At 37.0% G+C, this 25947-nt stretch overlaps 1 protein-coding gene across 1 annotated transcript in view; it reads left to right on the forward strand.

The window, feature by feature from the left end:
• The first annotated feature begins 2331 nt into the window (after nt 1-2331).
• The window catches only part of MNS1 (meiosis specific nuclear structural 1), a 47265-nt gene continuing 23649 nt past the window's right edge, over nt 2332-25947 (forward strand). Inside the window, exons 1-3 of the mRNA XM_042941937.1 lie at nt 2332-2432; nt 3419-3640; nt 21336-21463. Of these exons, the coding sequence (XP_042797871.1) occupies nt 2430-2432; nt 3419-3640; nt 21336-21463 (353 nt within the window). The 5' untranslated portion in view covers nt 2332-2429. The remainder of the gene's footprint in view (nt 2433-3418; nt 3641-21335; nt 21464-25947) is intronic.

The raw sequence follows: 25947 nt of genomic DNA on the forward strand, positions 1-25947 counted from the left end.
CACATGCCCTTTTCTATTGTAGAAAACAATTTGATTCTAAGGTGAGGTCTACAAGCCCAATAGGATTATCTATTCCTTGCATTTCAGTTTGGGAAGTTTCTACTGACATATCTTCAGGCTCAATGATCCTCTCCACGGTGTTGTCCAGTCTACAATAAGCTTGTCAAAGGCATTCCTCATTTGTTACAGTGTTTCTTATTTCTAAAATTTTCTTTGGATTCTTTGAGTTTCCATTTATCTGATTACATCACCCATCTATTCTTGTATGTTGTCAATATTTTTCATCAGCTCCTTTAGCATATTAATCATAGTTATATTACTGTTTAATAATCTCCCAATCTGTTCTGTTTCTCCCAATCTGGTTGAGTCTAGTTCTGATGCTTGCTTTGCCTTTCAAACTGACTGTTTCCTTGCCTTTAGCCTTGTTGTTTTTTGTTGAAACTGGCTGTGTTATATTGGGTAACAGGAATTGAGGTAAATAGCGCTTAATGTGAGTTTTTTATTACATGGCTGGGAGTTGGGCTGTGCTTCATGTTTGCTGTAGCTGTTTGTTCTAGAGGTTTCAAATACCTCTAGTATTTTTGTTTCTGTCTCCTGTTGTCTTTGGATTTCCCTAAGAATTCCTTGTTAGTATGTGATTTTGCAGTGCTTTCATCTGTACTCAATGTTAAGTGTGGGAAGAATTCCATAATTTTATATTTAAGCCTCTTTAAACCTCTTTGGGCTGTGACCTTCACAAGTGTTTCTTAGCTTCCTCCTCTCTACTTAGGAGAGACTGGCAGGCTGGAGGAAGCTATAGTCAGAGAACTGTCCTTGCCTTGGGTGGGATATAGCTTTGGTACAATCTTTTCTTCTGGGAAGTAGGCCTTTATTAAGGAGAAGGCTCTAGATATATTTGATAATAATTATTAATCTTATCTGCTTCCTGGAGCCACAAGATATCTTTCTTGGTTTTTCATGGTGAGAACTTGCTGGAGTTCGTCAAAGCAAAACCCATGCAAGTGTTGGGGCTCCCAAGACTGCAAACCCCGGGTAGTTTAACTCACGCCAGTCTGTGCTCAGTTTCCAACAATTAATCAAAATTAGTATTCAAGTATTCCTTGTTTATGGCTTCAGAGGCTCCTGCTCTAGATAAGTAGGTCTTGGCTGTTACCCCCTGGACTCACCTCTCCAGATTTCAGGGTTGTAGGTTGCCCTGTGACCTCAGTTCTTTGATGAGTCCAAGAAAAATCATTAGTTTTTAGTTTGTTGAAATTTTTCTGATAGTAAGGACAAGTGATAACTTCCAAGCTTTTACATTTTGGAGCTAGAACTGGAAGTCCTTTTGGTTATTAATCTTTAAGCACAATATTGCTGCACATGATGGGCTTCAAATTAGCTAGCACAAACTAAGTCGAGTTCCCACACTACGTTTAATTTTTTTTTTTAGTATTATTTTTGAGAGAGATAGAGAGGGAGAGAGTGAGAGGGAGAGCGCAAGTAGGGGAGGGGCAGAGTGGGAGGGAGACACGGAATCTAAAGCAGGCTCCAGGCTCTGAGCTATCAGCTCATACTCACAAACCCCAAGATCATGACCTGAGCTTAAGTCAGATGCCTAACCCACTGAGTCACGCAGGCGCCTCATTTTTTTTAGGGACTTCTCTGTCATCTCTATAATCTTTGACTAATTTTTCTGACCCATTCTTGTTCTTAAATTCTTCCATTTAAAATGGACTGTAGTGTGTAACTGCCAGTAAAATAAACCTGATCACATCCTGCCATCATCTGTATGCTGGCTCATCGATACCTGGACCAGGTATTCCACAGCGGAGAAAGCTCTGTGTGGCCCATGCATTTTATTACCACAGTTTACCAACAGCGTCTGCGGGGTGTGAGGTGAAGGGCGCTGGAAGGACATGCCACCCGCAGTGCCTCACAGTTACCCAGCTAGGGAGACGGTGGCCGTGCCTCCCACTGCTAAAGGTGAAGGCAGTCATCAACTCAGGCAGAACGGGCTTTGAGGGCACAGTATGTTCTATGCGTGGAAAGTGACTTTGGCCCCATGGAATAGGAGTTTGCGTATTTCTGTGTAAAGTTTCCACAGCTTCCCCTTGGCTCCCAAACCCACCCAAATCACACAATTTAGCCGCTTGAGGGAAATCGTGAGCGCCCTAAAAGACTACAAAGAGCTCGCGCCTGGATACAGAATCTGAACTTCCCGCCTGTTAATTAGAGCTGGAGAAGTAGCCCCTCTGCCAGCCTTCCAAGAAGCTCAATGCCCATTGGCTCTTCCTGCGTCCAATGAGAGACTGCGCCCTGCGCCGGTAGGTGGGACCCTCTTTGGCGGCAGTTGCCAGGAAACCGCATCAACATCAGAGAGCTGAGCCTCTGCTTTGGAAGCGGGAGGTGGTGGCCGCTGGAGCACGAGAGGGGGATTTTCATCTGCCAAGATGGTAAGCCGGTTGGGGGTCTGGAAACTACTTGTTTATCTATTGGTTTAATTGTAGTTTAGAGCCAGCTTGCACCTAAAAAGGATTTGAAGTGCCTAATCTGAGAATTAAAGTGGGAAACTCGTACAATTTGCTTTCAGAGGCCTCCTGTGCTATTGTTTAAGCAACGAACACGGTGGCTTCCAGCCTTTTCTCAAATTTCTGGCTGTTATTAGATCTGCCCAGTAAATATGTTTTTTCTCATATTGTGGAAATTTGGGAAAAGATTAAGAACGTTGAACGAATAACTGGGGGAAGAAAACTCCAGGAGAGAGTGAATGAATTAAGTAGCAGCGGCCCGACCTGTTAAATCTATATTAGGAAAACCTGACCAGTTTCTCAACGGAACTTGATGGCCAAGGGGTAAGGGAGAGGGGGTGGAATGGGGAAGGAGGAATTCCCTGTATTGCGCTAAAAGCTAGTTCTACAGAGCTTGACTACAGGTCTTTGAATCTTAGTACTGCGGCATATTTAAGCTGAGGAATCCTGGGTAAAGTTGCTTTTACTTTTTATTCTTCATCTATAAAATGGGGAGTAATAAAAGTTTACTGATATATCAATATATTAGCTACCACGCGTACTTTTTTTTATTTCTCTGAATTTAGGAAGGGGGCCAAAGGTCCTTTGTTTTTATTAGTGTTCCCTATTTTTGTAATGGGAGCTTACATCAGTATACTTTTAAAGTTTATTTATTTATTTTGAGAGCGAGGGAGCACAAGTGGGGGAGGGCAGAAAGAAAGGGAGAGAGAGAACCCCAAGCAGGCTCCACGCTCAGCCGGGCTCAATTCCTTAGCGGGGCTCAATCCCAGGACTGGGAGATAATGACCTGAGCGGAAATCAAGAGTGGTGCATAACCCTCTGAGCCACCCAGGCACTCCACAGCAGTATTCTTTTAAAAATTAGATTTTGGAATATCAAAGTATGCATACTTTTCTTTTTTTTCATTATAGGCTTCTAAAAGGAGAGCTATGAACTTCAGTGAAAGACATCAGAAATTAGTAGATGTAAACTACTGCAAGAAATTGCATGTCCAATCACTAAGAAAGATACAGAATCAAGTCAGGGACCAAATGGTGCAGAACGAAAATGATGACCGTGTGGAGCGCAGGAGATTCCTCAGATTATTACAGAATGAACAATTTGAGTTGGATATGGAAGAGGCCATTCAAAAGGTACATTTTACTATTCATTCTTACATCATTTTTTTCCCTTCATTTTCTCCTTGGAAATGATAAAAATCAACTACTGATACTGGAATTGAATAGATAACAGCATCAGATAAAGTATGCCTCATTGTATGTCAGTCCAGTGTAGTGGTAAAGAACTGGGTTTTTGGAGTTAGACTGTTATGTCTTTAAATCCTAGTATTGCTGTATATAAGCTGTTGAACCATGATTTTACTTGCTGCCTCATCTATAAAACAGGAATTATAATAGTACCCACTTTGTAGGATTGTTTTAATAGTTAATGATTTAATACATGCAAAGCACTTGGAAAAGTACCTGGAACAGAGTAAGACACAGGTTTTCTCGTTTTTTTCATAAACATGAAATCCATAATTACTGAGTTTTGCTCATATAAGTAAAATTCAGTTGCATTCCATAAAATTCAAAAGAAAAAATTTCAGATTACCTTTTTTGAATTTACTGATATTAAACATGTTCATTGTTCAGTGGTAGAAAATGAACATGTATGTATTAGATTTGAATTTACTTGTATTTTTGATTTTTGAAATACTGACTTGAATTCAGGTACAGTACATATATATAACTCCTAAAATATGGAGATAATTTTTCAATGGAAACTTCTAAATATTTTACAGAGTGAAGGTGGTAAAAAAGGGAAACCAATAAGAAACAAGTTGTCATAAATGTGAAAAAGGTGTTCTGATATTTCACTGTTTATTGAGTTCCTGCTTTATGTTCAACATTTTGCAGGATATTGTGGGGAATGGCAAAAGCAACTTTTAAAAATGATATCCATCCCTCTGAATTTCAATTTCATAAAGCTTAGACATGATTTTCAACTCTGAGCAATAAGATCCTAGGGATTAGATTTTTTTTCCTATTTTTATTCTTATTTTTTTCTTTAATTTTAAAGAAAATCCTAGATATCAGATGCATCTTACAAAATACAGATATTTTCTAACATAGTAGCAGAACAATGCCATTATCTCACATAATAGAATTAACAGTAAATTCTAGGTATCATTTAATGCCATCCCATAATCAAGTTTTGGGGATTATGTCAAAGTCTGCTTTTACAGTTGGTTTGTTTTAATCAGGATCCGAACAAGGTTCATATAGTATATTTGGTTGTTATGTCTGTTAGGTACCTCTAATCTAAAATAGTCTCTCCCTCATCCTTTATTTATTTAAAAAGAAATTTTTCTTTAACGTTTATTTATTTTTGAGAGACAGAGAGAGACAGAACATGAGTGGAGGAGAGACAGAGAGAGGGAGACACAGAATCCAAAGCAGGCTCCAGGTTCTGAGCTGTCAGCACAGAGCCCGATGCGGGGCTCAAACCCATGAACTGTGAGATCATGACCTGAGCCAAAGTTGGATGCTTAACCGACTGAGCCACCCAGGCCTCTCTGGGTCTCTGGCTTTCTACTCTCAGATCTTAGGAATCACTTGAGCTGATTCATTATCCTATTTGTTCTTTTCCTCTGGTGAATACAAGACTCATCTTGTAAATTTCTGGCTTCACACCCGGAATCAGCCATTGTACCAAAGAGCACTGTTATCATCTAATGGAAATAATATTTAGAGACAATTTTTGAGATAAATTTAGATATATAAGAGTTGCAAAAAATAGTAAAGAGAATTCCTGTATACCCTTTACTGATTTCTCTTTAAGTTAACATCTTAAATAATCATGGAACAATTATCAAAATGAAGAAATTAGCCTTGGTACAATATGTTAACTATAGTATTTATTCAGATCACATGAGTTTTTTCCATTAACATGTTTTCTGTTTCAGGAATACAAACTGCATTTAGTTGTTATGTTTCCTTAATCTCCTCCAATCTGTAATAGTTTTTCACTTTTCCTGTCTTTCATGACCTTGACAATTTTAAAGACTACTGCTCATTTATTATATTAGTTTTCTGTTGCTATGTAACAAATTACCACAAATTTAGTGGCTAAAAACATCTGTTGATTACCTCACGGTTTCTGTTGGTCAGAAATCCAAACATGGTTTATAGCTGGATTGACTGCTTGGTCTCACAAGGCTGAAATCCAGGTGTTGTCTGGAATATATTCTCATCTGAATCTTGGGGTCCTCTTCTAAGCTCATTTAAGTTGGTAGAGGGCATGTTCTCATAGTTCGAAGACTAATGCTCATATCTCTCAGAGATTGCTGACATTCCCTGCCACTTGATCCTTTCCACAACATAGCAGTCTGTTTCCCTGATATCCACAGAACAGTGGCTTCAACTGCTCTTTGTCATTTTGGGGCTCACCTGATTAGGTCAGGCCTACCCAAGAGAATCTCCCTTCTGATTAGCACAGTGGTTATTCTAGCCTTTCTCCTTTCCTTATTCATAATTGCTTTCTCCAACAAAAAGAAACCTGGTTCTCATTATCTATAGTATATTTACTTATTCTTTCAACCCTAGTATACAAATAAAGTAGTCTCAGAATTGTTAACCTGCACCACTGTGAACAACACATTTACTTACTACAGTACGGATTTGGATATAAATATTTTTTGTCCTTAGCCTTATAATATCTAGTCAGACGCTGTTTCCTAAAATTACTTATGTCTATTTCTACTGCATTTATGTGATTGTCTTTTTAAAAATTTTATTGAGGTATAATTGACATACATTATGATATTAGTTTCAGGTGCACAACATAGCAATTTGACCTTTGTATACATTGTGAAATGATGACCTCAATAAGTCTAGTTACTATCTATTTACCATACAAAGTTAATACGCTATTATTGACTATATTCCCCATCCTGTATGTAAATCCCCATTACTTATTTTATAACTGGAAGTTTGTACTTCTTGATCCTCTTCACTCATTTCACACCTCCACTCCTTCTCCCCTCTCGTCTGGCAACCACCAATTGGTTCTCTATATCTATGAATTTGGGTTTTGTTTTGTTTATTTGTTTTGTTTTTGAGATTCCACATATAAGTGAAATCAAAGATAATGGTCTTTCTCTGACTTATTTCAGTTAGTGTAATACCCTCAAGGTCCATCCAAATTGTCACAAATGGCAAGATTATCTTTATGGCTGAGCAACATTCTATTGTACTTACATACCACATTTTCTCTATCCACTCATCCATTGATGGACATAGGTTATTTCCATATCTTGATTATTATAAATAATGCTACATTTATATATCTTTTCAAATTAGTGCTTTTGTTTTCTTTGGTTGATACCCAGAAGTGAAACTGCTGGATCATGTGATTTTTTAAAAATTTTTGAGAGCTTCCATACTGTTTTCCATTGTGGCTGCACCAATTTATATTCTCACCACCACTGCATGAAGATTCCCTTTTGTCCACACACCAACACTTATTTCTTTCTGCTAATAGCCATTCTGACAGGTGTAAGGTAATAATCACATTATAGTTTTGGTTTGCATTTCTCTGATGATGAGTGATGTTAAATATCTTTTCCTGTGCTGGTGGGCATCTGTATGTCATTTTTAAAAAGAGTCTATTTAGGTTCTCTGCTTATTCTTTAATCAGACTGTTTATATTTTGTTTGTTTTTGGGTTTTATGACTTTATATATCTTGGATATTAACCCCATATAGGATATATGATTTGCAAATACTTCTGTCATTCAGTAGGTTGTCTTTTCATTTTGTTGATGGTTTCCTTTGCTGTGCAGAAGCTTTTTAGTTTGTGGTAGTCTCATTTGATTTTGCTTTTTTATTGCAGTTACCTCTGGAATCAGCTTTAAAAAAAAACATTGTTAAGATTAATGTCAGGGAGCTTACTGCCTATGTTTTCCTTTCAGACTTTTATGGTTTCAGGTCTTAGCATTCAAATTTCTGATCCATTTTGAGTTAATTTTTGTATATGTTGTATGATAGTGGTCCAGTTTCATTTTTTTGCATGTTGCTATCCAGTTTTCCCAGCAGCACTTGAAGAGTTTCAACACCACTTTTCCCCGTTGTATATTCTTGCCTCCTTTGTTCTAAATTAATTGACATATATGTGTGGGTTTTCCTGGGCTGTCTGTCCTGTTATATTGATCTATGTGTCTGTTTTTATTTTAAAATTTTTTTAATGTTTATTTATTTTTGAGAGAGAGACAGAGCATGAATGGGGGAGGGTCAGAGACAGAGGGAGACACAGAATCTGAAGCAGGCTCCAGGCTCTGAGCTGTCAGCACAGAGATGGACGTGGGGCTCGAACTCATGAACAGTGAGATCATGACCTGACCAGAAGTCAGACACTCAACCGACTGAGTCACCCAGGAGTCCCTCTATGTGTCTGTTTTTAATGCCAATACTATACTGATTTGATTACTATAGCTTTGTGATAATAGTTTGAAATTTGGGAGCATTACACTTCTGACTTTGTTCTTTTTCAAGATTGCTTTGGTTATCTTAATTCTTTTGTGCTTTTATATGAATTTTAGAATTATTTGTTCAAATTCTGTGAAAATGGTGTTGATATTTCGGTAGGAATTACATTGACTCTGTAGATTGCTTTGAAAAGTACAGACATTTTATACCACTACTCCATGAGCACAGAATATCTTTCCATTTATTTGTGTTTTCTTCAGTTTCTTTCATGAGTATCTTATAGTTTTCAGTATATAGTCACCTTGGTTAAATTTAGTCCTAGGTATTTTGTACCCTTTGATGCAGTTGTAAATGGGATTGTTTTCTGATTTTTCTTTCTGATCTTTTGGTATTGATGTGTAGAAATTCAACAGGTTTTTATGTATTTTTTGTGTCTTATCACTACTGAATTGATTTATTTTAATAGTTTTTTGGTGTAGTCTTTAGTATTGTGTTATTTGCAAATAGTGACAAGTTTGCCTCTTCCTTTCCAATTTGGATGTCTTTTATTTCTTTTTCTTGCCTAATTACTATGGCTAGGACTTCCAGTGCTATGTTGTATAAAAGTGGGGATGGAGTGAACATTCTTGTCTTGTTCCTGATCTTAGAGCTTGTCACCAATGAGTATGAAACTAACTGTGGGTTTGTCATAAGGGTATTAATTATGTTGAGGCACATTCTCTCCATAATCTGCTTTTCCTGAATCAAAATGATCAATGATTTTTATCTTTCATTTTGTTAATGTGTATAATAGTGATTGATTTGGGGTGTTGAATCATCCTTGCATCCCTGGAATGTCACATTAATCATGGTGTATGGTCCTTTTAATATGTTGTTGAATTTGGTTTGCTTAATATCTTGTTGAGGAATGTTGCATTTATGTTCATCAAGAATATTAGCTTGTAATTTTATTTTTGTATGGCATCCTTGTCTGGTTTTGGTATTAGGATAATGATGGCCTCATGACATGCAGTGAGAGTGTTCCCTCCTCTTCAGTTTTTTGAGAGTTTGAGAAGGGGAAATATTAATTCTTTGAATGTTTGATAGAGTTAACCAGTAAAGCCACATAGTCCTGGACTTTTGTTTTTTGGGAGGTTTTATTGATTCAGTCTCCTTACTAGTAATCTCCCTACTAGTATGTTGATTTTATTCTTGATTCAAGAATTCTTCTTGATTCAGTCTTGGAAGATCGTGTGTTAGGAATTTATCCACTTCTTCTAGTTTGTCTAATTTTTGGCATATAATTGTTTATATTACTCTCTTATGATCCTTTGCATTTCTTTAGTATTAGTTGTAACTCCTTTTTCACTTCTCATTTTTATGTATTTGAGCCCTCTCTCTTTTTTCCTTGGTAAGTCTAGTGTCGCGACTGGCGCGACAAACACCGAGGTCAGGGTCCTGAGGGTAGGGGAATGCAAGAAAAAAGAGAGAGAAGAGAAAGTTTGGGAACAGGAGGGTCCCCTGGGCTGATGGCCCAAGTGACGGCTTTATTGTTGCTGTACACAATCTTTTATATCCAGACTCTTATGGGTCAGTCCATTCTAAGAATAAACAGGTTTCGCATAATCGCTGCCAACCAAAACATTTAGTTCTGTGTTTCTTGTGCATTTTCTAGACGGGTCACAACAAGACCTTGTTGATAAGATTGCTAGCAAAACACAATTCCCATGTTTGTTTCTATCTGACTCGGGGTAGAAAAAGGGAGGTAGCATTACTGCCAACACTTGCAGACCACAGGCTTCAGGAATTAACTTTCTCAGCCTTGACAAGGCTTTGGTATGCCCTTGAAAGTGGGGAAATGGGAGGGGGAACCACCGGGTTGGCTAAGTCAACAGGGAACATTGCTCGACCGGGTCTCAGCCTGGCACTGGGGCCCGGTCCCCCACAGTCTAGCTGAAAGTTTGTCAATTTTATTTATATTTTCTTTTTTAAGTTTATTTTTGAGAGAGAGATAGAATGAATGGGGGTGGGGGCAGAGAGAGAGGGAAAGAGAGAATCCCAAGCAGGCTCTGCACTGTCAGCATGGAGCCCAATCTGGGCCTCGAACTCACAAACTGTGAGATCATGACCTGAGCTAAAACCAGTAGTTGAATGCTTAACTGACTGAGCCACCCAGGCACCCCATTTTTATTTATATTTTCAAAGAAGTAGTTCATAGTTTCATTGATGTTTCCTATTGTCTTTTTTTGTCCGTATTTCATTTATTTCCACTCTGATCTTTATTATTTTCCTCCTACTAACCTTAGGCTTCATTTATTCTTACTATAGTTCCTTTTGGTGCAAAGTTAGACTGTTTAATTGAGGGTTTTGTTGTTTCTTCAGAAAGATCTGTACTGCTGTGTACCTCCCTCTTAGAACTGCTTTTGCTGCATTTTGATGTTATTTTCCTGTTTTCATTTGTCTCCAAATTTTTAAAATTTTATTCTTTAATTAAAATTTTTTCTCAATGTTTATTTTTATTTTTGAGAGAGAGACAGACAGAGCATGAGTGGGAGGAAGGGTAGAGAGGGAGAGGGAGACACAGAATCCAAAACAGGCCTAGGCTCTGAGCTGTTAGCACAGAGTCTGACAAAGAGCTTGAACTTGGAAATGGTGAGATCATGACCTAAGCCAAAGTCTGATTCTTAATTGACTGAGCTACCCAGGTGTCCCTGTCTGTAGATTTTTTAAACATTTCTTCTAGGTATTTATTTCTTCGATGCTCTTGTGGTTGCTTTGTAGCATGCTGGTTAATTCTCACATTTTTGTTGTTTTCTTCTTGATAATTGGTAATTCCATACCATTATGGTTGGAAAAGGTGCTTGATATAATATCAATTTCGAATTTATTTAGATTTTCTTTTTTATGTGGCCTAACATTGATCTGGTCTGGAGAATGTTTTATATGCACTTGAGAAGCATGTGTATTCTGCTATTTTTGTACTGAATGTTCTGTATATATCTATTAAGTCCACCTGGTTTAAGGTGTTGTTTAAGGCTGATGTTTCCTTATTGATTTTCTTATTTCTGTCAGATGATATAAGTAGGGTGTTAAAATCCCCTACCATTATTGTATTGTTGATTTCCCCTTTTTGGTGTGTTAATATTTGCTTTATATATTTTGGTGCTTCTATATTAGATACATATATATTTGTAAATTTTATATTTTCTTGCTTGATTGACCTCTTTATCATGAAATGCCCTTCCTTGTCTTTTATTACAGTGTTGGTTTTAAAGCTTATTTTGTCTGATATGAGTATAGCTATACCAGCTTTCTTTTCATTTCCATGGAATATTGTTTCCATTCCTTCACTTACAGCTTGTGTGTATCCCTACTTCTGAAGTAACTCTCTTGCAGGCAATATATAGATGAGTCTTGTTTGTTTTTTGTTTGTTTGTTTATAATCCATTTGGCCAGCTGTCTTTTGAGTGGAACATTTGGTCCATTTATATTTAAAATATTACTGTTAGATCTGTACTTATTGCCATTTGGTTAATTGTTTTCTGGCTGTTTTTGTAGTTCCTCTCTGTTCCATTTTCTTTCTCTCTTTCCTTGTGTTTCATTGTCTTTCTTTAGTGTTGTGTTTAGTTTTTTTATTTACTTATTTACTGTAAGGTTTTGCTTTGTGGTTACTGTGAGATAATTTATGTATACAACATATATAACATCCTGTCAACCTTTTAGGTTGATATCGACTTGAACTTACTCCAAAATAGTACACTTTTACCATCTCCCCCATTTTATGTTTTTGATGTCACATTTTATCTCCTATTCTATGTATCACTTAATTATTGTAGTTTTCTTTTACTGTTTTTGTCTTTTAACCTTCATACTAACTTTATGAGTTAACTTATATACTACCTTCACTACATATTAAATCTTACAGAGAGATTTTTACTTTCAAATGTTTTCTCGTTGTTAATTAGTGCCATTTCTTTTCAACTTAAAAGATCCCTTTAACATTTCTTGAAAAACCAGTTTAGTGGTGATGAACTCCTTTAGCTTTTGCTTATCTGAAAAACTATCTCTCCTTCAATTCTGAGTGATAAACTTACTGGGTAGAGTGTTCTTGGTTGGAAGTTTTTTCCTTTTAGCACTTTGAATATGTCATGCCACTCCCTTCTGGCCTGCACAGCTTGGGCTGAGCAATCTGCTGATAGCCTTGTGGGGTTTTCTTTGCAACAAGTTGCTTGTACTGCTTTTAGATTTTCTTTTTTTTTTTTTAATTTCTAAAAATTTTTTTAAAATTTATTTTTGAGAGAGAGAGAGACAGACAGAGTGCAAGCAGGGGAGGGACAGAGAGAGAGGGAGACACAGAATCCAAAGCAGGCTTCAGGCTCTGAGCTGTCAGCACAAAGCCCGATGCAGGGCTCAAACTCATGAACTGCAAGATCATGACCTGAGCCAAAGTTGGACACTTAACCAACTGAGCCACCTAGGGCACCCTAAGATTTTCTCTTTAATTTTTGACATATTAATAATAATGTGTGTTGGCATGGATCTCTTTGGGTTTATTTTACTTGGAACTCTCTGGGTTTCTGGATCTGGGTGTCTGTTTCCTTCCTTAGGTGAGGGAAGTTTTCAGCCATTATTTCTTCAAATAAGTTTTCTGCCTCTTTCCTTTCTCATCTCCTTTGGTATCCCTATAATGCAGATATTATTTCACTTGATTTTGTCCCATAGATCTCTTAATTTATCATCTTTTTTTTTAAGAATTCCTTTTTCTTTTTGCTGCTCTGTCTGGGTGATTTCCAGTGCTTTGTTTTCCAGTTCTCTGATCCATTCTTCTGTTCTATCCAATCTGCTGTATAACCCTCTTCGTGTATTTTTCAGTTCAGTTATTATATTCTTCAGCTCTGATTTCGGTTTCATACTTTCTTATATCTTATATCTCTTTGTTGAAGTTCTCACTGTGTTCATTCATTCTTCTCCTAAGCTTGGTGAGCATCTTTATGCCTATTACTTTGAATTCTTTATCTGGTAAATTACTTATCTCTGGAGCAGTAAGGTCTTTTTCTGATGTTTTGTCTTATTCTCTCATTTGGAACATACTTCTCTGTATCCTCATTTTGTTTGGCTGTGTTTGTTTCCCTCTGTTAGGCAAAACAAGTACTTCTTTCAGTCTTGAAGAAGTGGCTTTGTGTAGATGATGAAACTTCTCATTCACCATTGATTAGTTCTTGGTTGTCTCTTGAACGTTTGTGATCGTCTGTGAACAGCCTGATTTTTATTCTTGATATGTCTGTGTTGTTGATGGTATGCCAAGACCTGTCTGTGTTCCAAGGAGAGGAATCTTATTCAGCACCTAGTTTCAGGCTGAATGGAAGCCAGACCCTCAGGCAGCAGCTTTTAATATATGCAAATATATGCAGTCCTGTGGGGCTACAATTGTAAACTCTGTTGGCCTCCAGATCTAGAGATGGAGGTGTTCCCTGGGCAACAGTTGTAAAAACAGGGCTGCAAATGAGTATATAAGCTCCTTTCTGGGAGGTCTTGTTGAGCTGCAGTGAGGCCAACAGGATGGGCAAGAATAATGTCTCCCTACTTATGTTCCCTGGGAGTGCCTTTGTAGCTACTGTTTGTGTGGGAAACCTGAAGACTCTTTCTTAGGCTGGAGCTCCAGGATAAATAGGCCTTTTTCAAGGAAGACTGGGCGTGCAGTGCCCTGGGGGGTTGGCCTGCCAAGAACTGTCTTCTGATGGTAAGAGTCCCTTGGAGCTCAGGACTTTCAGCCCTCTTGGCCACCAAGGCCAAGTGAACAAAGGGCATTCCCTGTGTGGTTTGCACACACCTGCTCCGAAAGGTGCGCTCACCAGGTTCAGAAAGGCAGGGGGGAAATGTCTTGACTGCATGTGACTGAAGGCTTCTGTGATACTGTGGGAGAGTGCCCTGTCTCTGTGCCTGTATGGCCCCAGGTTGGTGGCAGGAGAATGTCACAACTGCTCCCACTTGCCAGTCCAAGCAGGGTATGGGGGATTGCTATGACCACTCCCACTGCCCAGCTGCAGATAAGCAGCAGGATGTCACTGAGGCCACCTGTCCCACCAGCCCCAGGGAGGCAGTGAGAGGGTGCAGCATCCAGTGTGCTACCCTGGCAGGTTAGGTAGAGAGCACACAAAAGGAGTTAGCCTTGCCTCTGTCTCTGGCAGAGTCCCAACTGTCCCTTACTTCTGCAGCAGATTCCCCCAGATCAGCAAATGAATTCCCTTCAAATTGGTGCTTTTGTGCTTGATCCTGGGATGAGTGAGACTGTAGGTGAGCCTTTAAAATGAGAATCTCAGTTTCCTATAGTACTTTGGGTCCCTTGGATGTCAGCCCTGTTGGTTTTCTAAGCCAGACATTTTTGGTGCAGCTCTGAAGTGTTGGAGTGCCTAATGTAGGGCACCAACCCCTCACTCATCTGGCAGAGGTGCTGGACTGGTGAGATCCCTCTCTGTTGTGTCTCCCTGCCTATTGGATGTAGGGTTTTTTGGCAAGACAGTGTCTCTACCCCTCTCAGTGTGGTCCTTTTATCCTTTGTTGTAGAGAAGCAGTTCATCTAGTTTTCAGATCCTTTTCAGAGAGAAATTGTTAGAAGGTGCAGGAGAGACATGAAGTATCCCCCAAACTGAGAAGGCACTTGGAGACCGGAAAATGAAGTAGGCCACTCCATACAGTTTACACAGTGTTTTACTTCAGGTAACTTACTGACAGGGGGATTGGGTGGAAGACTGACTATTCACAGCAACTGCATAGTTATTCTCTGCCAAATCCAGACCTTAGTCCACAAACCTTATAGAGCAAAGGGACGCATAGAAGGGCACTATACTGAGATCAAAAGGTTCACACACACCGCAGAGAGCTTGAATGTGTCTAATTGACAGCTAACTTTTAATTAGATCTTACAGCCTCACCTGTGCATCAGGAAGGGGAAAGACTATTATTTCTAAAAGATTAATGGGAGACCAAAACAACCTTCTCCCTATTTTGGTCTTGGTGGGCATTTCTAAGGTATGATTATTCATTTCCATGGAATGGCTACATGGAACCTGTAGCCCCAAGAAAGGTCATTGAGCAACCATGAACAAGATGGAGGGCTAAAGATGGAGTCGGTATTGTCAGCATTCCTACACAAATGATCTACATGTAGCTGTAGATTTTGTGTGTCCATGGGAGGAGATGAGTTCAGGATCTTCCTATGCTGCCATCTTGGACCCCCTGATTTTTAATACAGTTAATTTGACATAGTCTGCATTCCATTATTCCCCCCACATGTGGTTGATTTCTTTAAAAAATTTTTTTATGTTGAAATAGTTACAAATTCTTGGGAAATTGCAAAAATCATATGGAGAGGTCCATTGGGCACCATACAGAAGATTCCCCCGGTGGTTACATCTTGCATAACTGCAATATAATATCAAACTCTAGAAAATGATATTGGTACAATATGCATATATACCCATATGTCATTTTTTTCAAATGTGTAGTAGATTTACACAGCCACCACCTAATTCAAGATACAGAACTGTTGTATCACCACCAAGACCTTATTCATGCTACCTCATTATAGTCATATATTTTCTTCACCACCACTGCCCTCCCCTCCCCACCACCCCGCTGCTGCCACCGACTATGCCTGGCAACCATTGATTTGTTCTCCATCTCTGTAATTTTGTTCTTTCAGGAATGTTATATAAATGTAATTGTGTGTGATTCCATATATATGTAGAGTTATATGTGACCTTTAGAGTAGATTTTTTCACTCAGTGTAATGCTTTTGAGAGTCATCCAAGTTGTTGAATTTGTCAATAGTTAATTCTTTTTTATTATTGAGTAGTAGTGCATGGCATGGATTTACTGGTTGATTTCTTTTTAAATTTGCATATTATAAAATTAATTCTCTCTGATGTATATGTAGTTCTATGGATTTTGACAAATGGATAGATTTCTATCTCTACCCTCCCAGTGTCATTCAAACACTTCTATCATCCCCAAAGTCCCCTCATGCTGCCCCTTTGTAGTCAGCCACTCACCCTTCTCCCCAAATCCCTGGAAACCACTGATTTCTTTTATGTCCTGTTAGGTTCACCTTTTCCACAATGTCATAAAAATAACTGGAATTAGGCAATATGTTACCTTTTGGGTCTGACTTCTTTCACTTAGCAAAACAAATGTAAGATTCCATATTGTTGTATGAATTGTTCCTTTTATTGCTGAATGGTATTGTTGTATTCTAGTATATGGATGTACCACAGTTGTTCATTTGCATGTTGAAAAAAATCTGGATTGTTTCCAGTTTATGGCAACTGTGAATAAAACTGCTATAAACGTTTGATTACAAACTTTTATATGAACATAAATTTTCATTTCTCTTAGATAGATATCTGAGAGTAGGATGGTTGTGTCATATAGTAGGTGTATGTTTCACTTGATAAGAAATTGCCAAACCATTTTGCAGAGTTGCTGCATTTTTTTTGCATTTCCTCGGGTGGTATATGGGAATTCCAGTTGTTTTGTGTCATCATCAGTACTTGCAGTTGCTTTTTGTTAATTGAAATTATTATTTAGATAATTGTGGATTCATATGCAGTTGTAAGAAATAATACAGAGAGACCCAATATACCTTGCACCTAATGTCTCCTAATGGTACATCTTGCAAAACTGTAGTACAATATCACAGGCAAAATAACAGCAATGATACAATCCACCAATCTTGTTCAGATTTCCCTACTTTTACTTGTGCTCCTGTCTGTGCATTGGTGTGTGTGTGTGTGTGTGTGTGTGTGTGTGTGTGTGTGTGTATTTGGTTCCCTACAGTTTATCACACGTGTAGGTTTGTATGTCCAGCACCACAGTCATGATCCAGGGGAGCTCCATGACCACAAGGGTCGCTCATTTTGTCCTTTCATAAACATAACCATCTCTTTCTTGTACACCATACCTCATGCCTGACTCTGGCAACCACTAATATGTTCTCCATTTCTATAATTTTGTCATTTCAAGAATGTTACCTATACAACTCAACAATAAAAAGACAAATAAACTCTTTAATGGACAAAGGACATCAATAGCCATTTCTCCAAAGAAGATACACAAATGAATAATAAGCACATAAAAGATGTTCAACATAATGTCATTAGGGAGATGCAAATCAAAATCGCAGTTAGGTATCCCTTCAGAGCCATGAAAATTGCTCTAATTCTTTTTAAAAAGGATAGTAAGTATCGGAAACGATGTAGAGAACTTCGAACCCTTGTACATTGCTTTTGGAAATGTAAAATGTTGTAGTGGCTGTGGGAGACAGTTGGACAGTTCCTCAAAAAGTTAAATGCAAATGCTGTATCACTTAGCAATTCTTCTACTAAACCCGAGACAATTGAAAACATGTTCACACAAAAACTTGTACATGAATATTGAAAGCAATATTATTCATGATAGCCAAAAGGTGGTTGTTGGAAACAACCCAAGTGCCCATCCACTGATGACTAGATAAAATGTGTTCTATCTATACAGTGGGATATTATACAGACATAAAAGGGAATGAAGTACTGATACATGCTGCAACATGGATGAACCTTGAAAGCATTACACCAAATGATAGAAGCCGAGCACAAAAAGGCCACTTATTCTGTGATTCCATTTAAATGAAGTATCTAGAATAGGCAAGAACATAGAGATAGAAAGCAGATTAGTGGTTCTCAGAAACTAGTGGGTATGTGGAATGGTGAGTGACTGCTAACAGGTATGGGTGTTTTTTTGTTTTTTGTTTTTGTTTTTTTTTTGGAGGCGATGAAACTGTTCTGTAATGTTGAAACTTACATCTACACGAAAGCCTGCATGTGGATGTTTATAGCAGTTTTAATTGCCAAAACTTGTAAGCTACTAAGATGTCCTTCAGTAGATGAATGGATCGTTGATCCAGACAATAGAATATTAGTGCTAAAAGAAGTGAACTATCAAGCCATGAAAAGACATGGAGAAACTTTAAATGTGTATTACTAAGTGAAAGAATCCAACCTGTAAGGGCTTCATACTGCATGATTCCAACTATCTACCAGTTCTGTATGATAACTAATGGTAGATAAATATCATTACATGTTTCTCAAAACCACAGAATGTACAACACCAAGAGTTAACCCTAATATAAACTGTGGACTTTGGGTGATTGTGTCATTGCAGATTAACTGATTGTAACAAACGTACCACGCTGGTGGGTTGTTGATAGTGAGGTGGGGCGGTGCATATGTGTGGGCTTTGGGTATATGGGAACTCTCTTATTTCTGCTCAGTTTTGTTGTGAACACAAAGCTGCTTCAAAAAAAAATATCCACTTAAAAAAAAGTTCTGAAACTAGATAATGATGTTTGTTGCACAACACTGTGAATATACTAAAAAAACACTGAACAGGGGCGCCTGGGTGGCTCAGTCAGTTGAGCGACTGACTTTGGCTCAGATCATGATCTCGCGGTCCGTGAGTTCGAGCCCCGCGTTGGGCTCTGTGCTGACAGCTCAGAGCCTGGAGCCTGTTTCGGATTCTGTGTCTCCCTCTCTCTGACCCTCCCCCGTTCATGCTCTGTCTCTCTCTGTCTCAAAAATAAATGAACGTTAAAAAAAATTTTTTTAAAACACTGAATTGGGAATTGTGAAAGGTGAATTTTATAATATGTGAATTAAAGCGCAATTGTAAAATAAGGAACGTGTTTCAAGAACATTATATAAATGGGCCCAAACAGTATATTGGGATTGGATTTTTTCACTCAGCTTAATTGCTAGAAATTCATCCAAGTTGTTGCTAGTGTCACTATTCCGTTCCCTTTTGTTGTCGAGCAGTCCTCCATGGTAGGATGTACCACAGTTTATCTCACTATTCACCTGGTAGCATTTGTCTGTTTATTTCCATTATTGGCTATTTTGAATAAATCTGTAAACATTTGGATACAGGTTTTTATTTATTTTTATTTTTTTATTATTTTTTAATATATAATTTATTGTCAAACTTGTTTCATACAACACCCAGTGTTCATCCCAACAGGTGCCCTCCTCAATGCCCATCTGTCACTTTCCCCTCTCCCCCACCCCCATCAACGCTCAGTTTGTTGTCAGTATTTAAGAGTCTCCTATGGTTTGGCTCCCTCCCTCTCTAACTTTTTTTTTTCCTTCCCCTCCCCCCTGGTCTTCTGTTAAGTTTCTCAGGATCCACATATGAGCGAAAATATATGGCATCTTTCTGTGCCTGACTTATTTCCCATAGCATAATACTCTCCAGTTCCATCCACGTTGCTACAAATGGCCAGATTTCATTCTTTCTCATGGCCAAGTAGTATTCCATTGTATATATAAACCACATCTTCTTTATCCATTCGTCAGTTGATGGACATTTAGGCCCTTTCCATAATTTGGCTATTGTTGAAAGTGCTGCTATAAACATTGGGGTACAAGTGCCCCTATGCATCAGCGCTCCTGTATCCCTTGGGTAAATTCCTAGCAGTGCTATTGCTGGGTCATAGGGTAGGTCTATTCTTAATTTTTTGAGGAACTTCCATACTGTTTTCCAGAGCGGCTGTACCAGTTTGCTTCCCACCAACAGTGCAAGAGGGTCCCTGTTTCTCCACATCCTCTCCAGCATCTGTAGTCTCCTGATTTGTTCATTTTAGCCACTCTGACTGGCACGAGGTGGTATCTCAGTGTGGTTTTGATTTGTATTTCCCTGATGAGGAGTGACGTCGAGCATCTTTTCATGTGCCTGTTGGCCATCTGGATGTCTTCTTTAGAGAAGTGTCTATTCATGTCTTCTGCCCACTATTTCACTGGATTATTTGTTTTTCAGATGTAGAGTTTGGTGAGTTCTTTATAGATTTTGGATACTAGCCCTTATTACCCAGTATGTCATTTGCAAATATCTTTTCCCATTATTTTGGTTGCCTTTTAGTTTTGTTGATTGTTTCCTTTGCAGTGCAGAAACTTTTTATCTTGATGAGGTCCCAATAGTTTATTTTTGCTTTTAATTTCTTTACCTTTGTAGATGTGTCAAGCAAGAAATTGCTGCAGCTGAAGTCACAGAGGTTTTTCCCTGCTTTCTCCTCTAGGGTTTTGATGGCTTCCTGTCTCACGTTTAGGTCCTTCATCCATTTTGAATTTATTTTTGTGAATGGTGAAAGAAAGTGGTCTAGTTTCATTCTTCTGCATGTTGCTGTCCAGTTCTCCTAGCACCATTCGTTAAAGAGACTTTTTTCCATTGGATATTCTTTCCTGCTTTGTCAAAGATTAGTTAGCCATACATTTGTGGGTCCAATTCTGGATATAGGTTTTTAAATAAACATAAGTTTTCATTTCTCTGGGATAAATGCTTGAGTGAAGTCACTGAGTTATATGGTAATTGTATGTTAGCTTTATAACAAACTACCAAACTGTTTTCCAGAGTTGCTCTATCATTTTACATTCCCACCCAGCAAACAATTTCTCACCAACATTTGGTTTTCCATTATTTTTCATTTTAGCCATTGTAATAGGTTTGTAGTGATCTGTCGTTGTAATTTTAATCAGCATTTCCTGAATGCTAATGATAGTGAACATCTTTTCATGTGCTTATTCCTTCCAAATACAGAATTTAGTTAAGCCTGTAGATTCTTCTACCATTTTACCTGTGATACAAAAGAGAAACAAGTTAAATGGTATCCTGGAGAAGCAATCAGTCAAATTCAGAATGTAGGACATTCTATGGGCTACATGTACTAATTTCTACAACAAATAAATGGCTTGAGGGGAAAAATGTGTGTATGGGATGACTATTACAGAACTTATAACTAGATGCCACATGTGGACCTTGTTTGGATTTTGATTTGAAAAAGCAAACTAAAAGCATCTTTGAGACAATTGGGAAAACCTGAAAATGGACTACACCTTACTAAGGAATAACTGTTATTTAGACATGTTAATGGTATGGTTGTTATATGAGATGAAATTCTTATCAGATAGAGATCAATACTGAATTACTTATATGGTAATGACATATCTAGGATATGTTTTAAATAGTCTAGCAAAAAAGAACAAAGAAAAAAATGAAATTGGAGTAGAAGAACAAAGAAAAAAGGTTGACAAAATATTGGTAGTTATTGAAAATGAGTAATGCTACTTGAGGGTGTATTTTAATATTCTTACTACTTAAGATATCTGACATTTTCTATGGTAAAATGTTTGGGAAAGTGTTGATTGAAATAGCGTTTTGTATTTTAAAATAAAACACAAATGGTTGTTGCTCCGAAGGCACTTGAAGTTTTCTGTTACAAAACAGAGTCTTCCTTGAGGAAAAAATATATCTGATTCTGAAGGACAAATAATTGAAGTTTCTGTTTTAAAAAAATTCAGGCAGAAGAAAACAAAAGATTGAGGGAACTTCAGATTGAACAAGAAGAAAAATTGGCTATGGAATTGGCCAAACTAAAACATGAAAGTCTAAAGGATGAGAAGATGAGGCAACAAGTAAGAGAAAACAGGTATCTTGGCCTTTATAAATTTCAGTTATTTTGTTTTTGCCTTTAAACTATTTATGTTATGCTTGGCACCTGAAAGTGAAATTTCTTTCTTTGTATCATTGCACTTAGTTAATATTTTGTCTGGAAATGCTTATTGCTTTAAGTCCTGTATATATTCATTTGAGAAAAGAAGTTGTATTCAAAGTAGTGTTTAAGGTGAAAATAAATATCACTTTCTTATCTTTCCTCTAAATGTAATTTTTTAAATGACCTAAAAAATAGACTCATGAATCCTACTCTTAAGTGAAACCTTACATAATTGAATTTTCTACCCCAGTATTACTGGAAAGTGGCTGGTCAACTATGGGTCAACACCTCTAGTGATTGCCATAGAACTTCTTTTTTCATTCAGCTGTAACTCTGAATATCTTTCCCCCATATTGTTTCAAAATTAATTTTCTTGTAACTTTCATGAATTTATCTCATTTCTGCTATCTAATAAAAAACAAACAAATTTAGTGCTTATTTAGGATATCCTTTCATATTTATGAATCCCATAAATGTTTTACTCTATAAGTTAAACATCCTTCATTCCTTCATTTGTTTCACATATAGTATAATTTCAAGCTTCACCATCCTGGTTCTCTTCTGTAGATATAATTTACATGATTATTGGTCCTTAACAAAATATTACCCCCATAATTATGTGTAATGCTCCAGGGTATTGCTTAATACCCGTACTAGAGGGACTGTTAACCACATTGTTCTAAAATATGTTTCTTAATGTTGCCTAAGACAGAATTATTTATTAGGAGCAGCCATGTCACGCTGTTGGTTAAAACTCAGGGCTAACTAAATACCCATCCTATACTTACATAGTTGAATATAATAGAAATTTATTTACTTTGATAATTGTTACATTTTTTCTTAACTGAGCCAAACTTCCTGTAGGACTATGACCCATGGGTGACCTTCAGGGATTCTAAACTTCATTAATTTATATTTATATGTTTGACAGATGTACCCATGTGTGTTTTTCTGGGTCTATAACTTTTATCAAATTCTTTTACTAATTCTTAAAGATTTAAAATTGCCACTAATGTCTTCGTATTGTTCTAGTCGCAAACTGTCTTTTTGGACATTAATTCTCTAATCATATGAGCTATCCCTTGTGGTTTTATGTTATCTGAAGATGAAACAAATATTTCATCATATTTTTGTCTAATTCACTGATCTAAAAATGAAATGGAGGAACTTTCTACTTCTAGCAATTTTTAGACAAAGTGATTCCAATAATTGCTCCCTCTGAGAACAGGTTATCTGGAGAAAGTATAAAAGTCAGATCTGGGAAAGAAGAAAACCAGAATGGTAAGCTTGGCATTTGAAGCTGAATTTCTTTTGGAAGCTTTGCTGATTCCAAAAGTATGGCTGAGAGTTAAGAACTGAAGCAGAGCTTAGCCAATAAGCATATGGCAAGGTGTTCAACATTTTAATAAACTTTATGTTTAAGATTTTTGCACCTTTGTGTATGTTTTACTTCACTAATACAGAATTCAATTTGATTTTATTAGAAAGAAACAGATGAAGAGAGTCATGTGCAAGCAGGCCAGTGGAAAATATCCAGAATGAAGCACAGAGAGACAAAAAGATAGAAAAATACAAAAGAAAGCTTGAAAGAGATAAGGGCTTTCTATCTCTTTGAAGAGATATTGGCCAAGAATGTCCAAAAATGATAAAAGACATAAAGCCACAGGTTAAAACACAACAAATGTTGAAAACTATACCTGTACTTATCCTAGTCAAACTTTTGAAATCCAACAATAAATAAAACTATGAAAATCACAAAAGCAGCCCCTCAAAAGACTATTACGTTCAGAGGAGCAACAATCAGAAGTACAACTCGATTTTGAAAGTAACAGTGAAAACGAGAAGTCCATGTATTGAAAGGGCTGAAAGAAAATAATGGCCCATCTAGAATACTATATTTTTGAAAATTTTCTTCAAATTTAAGGCAGAAGTCATTCAGCTGAGTGCTTTTTCAAATAGCGTATGTTACTTCTTAGCAGTGTCAAAACTGCTAAGAGTTTTTAATTTTGTGCATAAGCCGTGATAGAATTGTGACTGACGTGCAGAAAGGGACCAGTTTTCTGATCAGTCTTTTCATCTGCAAATTGGCAGTTCTCAAATCAAGGAAATGTTTGCAGTGATACTCAAAATACATCCTAAGTGATTAAAAACCATGTATAGTAAGATTAGCCTCTTTAAATCTAAAAGAAATGAATTTTTAAAACCCAAGGTAAATTTTTAAAGCTCATTGACATTTATTTTGAAAATAATTGACTTTGAAAGTCATGAGATTCTTTGTTATTTGATCTTTGAACACATGATTTTTTAATCCAAGAAAATATTTAAAAGACAGTTTAATTTTATCACTGCTTTTACCTTGAGATGGGACAATCACTTCCTATTTTTATTTTTTTATTTTTTTAGTCACTTCCTATTTTTAGAAGTCTTTTTTAAAATTATACCACAGATCAATAATTATGTGTGATTAATAATTTCAGTTAGTTATTTAAAATTATTATGCTTAATTATATAATTAATTATACAATTTATAATTACATAATTAGCAGCTATACATGTACTATATAGTTAATATATAGTTTTATAAAAGCAAAAACAAGTATCTCATATATAATTGATAGTTAAGTTTAGCAAACACTGGCTCAAAGAGGAGACAGAGATAGGCTTCCTTTATTAAACACATAGCCACTTTGTTCCTGATGGCAGTACAGTTCGAACAGTCAAAGGTTCATAGCAACCAAGTGAATGCTGAATCAAGAAAAAGGCAACTTATAAATGGCAGCAAAGCTTTGTAGTTTTTTCATTTGTCCTTGCTCCATCCCCTCCCAGCTCTAAGGCAGTCTTGAAAGTAGTAGCCTATATTGTGAGTATCTGTCCCTCATTCTGGAGAGAGGAGAGCAGATCAGATCTTATTAGAAAATTATTATGTATGTATGTTTGAACCTACCTGGTAGCTACCTGTAGGATTGACACAAGATGCTCATCTCTGTTACACATAACTCCTAACCAACTCAGACTAGAAAAGCAAATTACATCTCTGATAAGATTTTAATATCCTTGGGGTGCCTGGGTGGCTCAGTCAGTTAAGTGTCTGACTTCTGCTCAGGTCATGATCTCACAGCTGCATCAGGCTCTGTGCTGATAGCTCTGTGCTGATAGCTCGGAGTCTGGAGCCTGCTTCAGATTCTGTGTCTCCCTCTCTGTTTCTGTCCCTCCCTGTCCATTCTCTCTCTCTCTCTCTCTCTCTCTCTCTCTCTCTCTCTCAAAATAAACATTAAAAAACTTAAAAAAAAAGAATTTAATATCCAGAATATATAAATGATTCCTACAATTCAACAGTTTGGAAATAGGCAAAGTACTTAAGAGATTTCTCCAAAGAAGACAGACAAGGGGCAATAAGCGCATGAAAAAAAAACACTCAACATCATTAAGTCATTAGGGAAATTGATAGGATAGCTTTAATAAAAAAATGGAAAGTAAATGCTGGTGAAGATGTGGATAAATTGGAACCCTTGGACATTGCTGGTAGGAACATAAAATGGTGCAAGCACTGTGGAAAATAGTTTGACAATTCTCAAAAAGTTAAATATAGAACTGCCGTATGATCTATCTAGGTAGATACCCACAAGGATTGAAAATTGAGGCTTAATCAGATATTTGTACATTAATGTTTAATGCAGCATTATTCACAATAGCAAAAGGTAGGAACAACCCCGTTGTCCATCAACAACTTTGGTATGTATATACAGTGGAATATCATTCAGTTATGAAAAGGAATGAAGTTCTGATACATGCTACAATATGGCTGAACCTTGAAAGCAATATGTTAAGTGCAGTAAGCCAGACACAACAGGATAAATTACTGTGTAAATCCACTTATGTGAAATAACTAGAACAGGTAAATTTATAGAGACAAAAAGTAGTAAGAGATTACCAGAGGCTAGGAAAAGAGAGGAATGGGAAGTTACTGCTTAAATGAGTACAGCATTTCTATTTAGAATGATGAAAAAGTTTTAGAAATAGTGATGATCGTTGTAGAACATTGTGAATGCAACTAACACCACTGAATTGTACACTTAAAATAGTTAAAAATGGCAAATTTTTCTTTTTTGTATTGTACCACAATAAAAAAATTATAATATGAAAACCCTCAAACTTATGGGGTTTAGCTAAAGCTGTTGCTCAAGAGTAATTTATAATCTGAAATGACTATTAGAAATGAAGGCTCAATCTGGATATTAGAGAATGTACACCAAATTTCCATCTGGAATGATTATAAAAAGAATGTAGGAAGAGAATAATAAGAGCAGAAACAAATGAATTAGAATGTAAACATAAAGTAGAATGAAATCCAGAATTGTGCCTTTAAAAAGGCTAATAAAATTGATTACCTCTGGTTAGAATGGTATAGTGTAAAAGAG

The sequence above is a fragment of the Panthera leo genome, chromosome B3 (genome assembly GCF_018350215.1).
Source record: "Panthera leo isolate Ple1 chromosome B3, P.leo_Ple1_pat1.1, whole genome shotgun sequence".
Lineage (NCBI taxonomy): Eukaryota > Metazoa > Chordata > Mammalia > Carnivora > Felidae > Panthera > Panthera leo.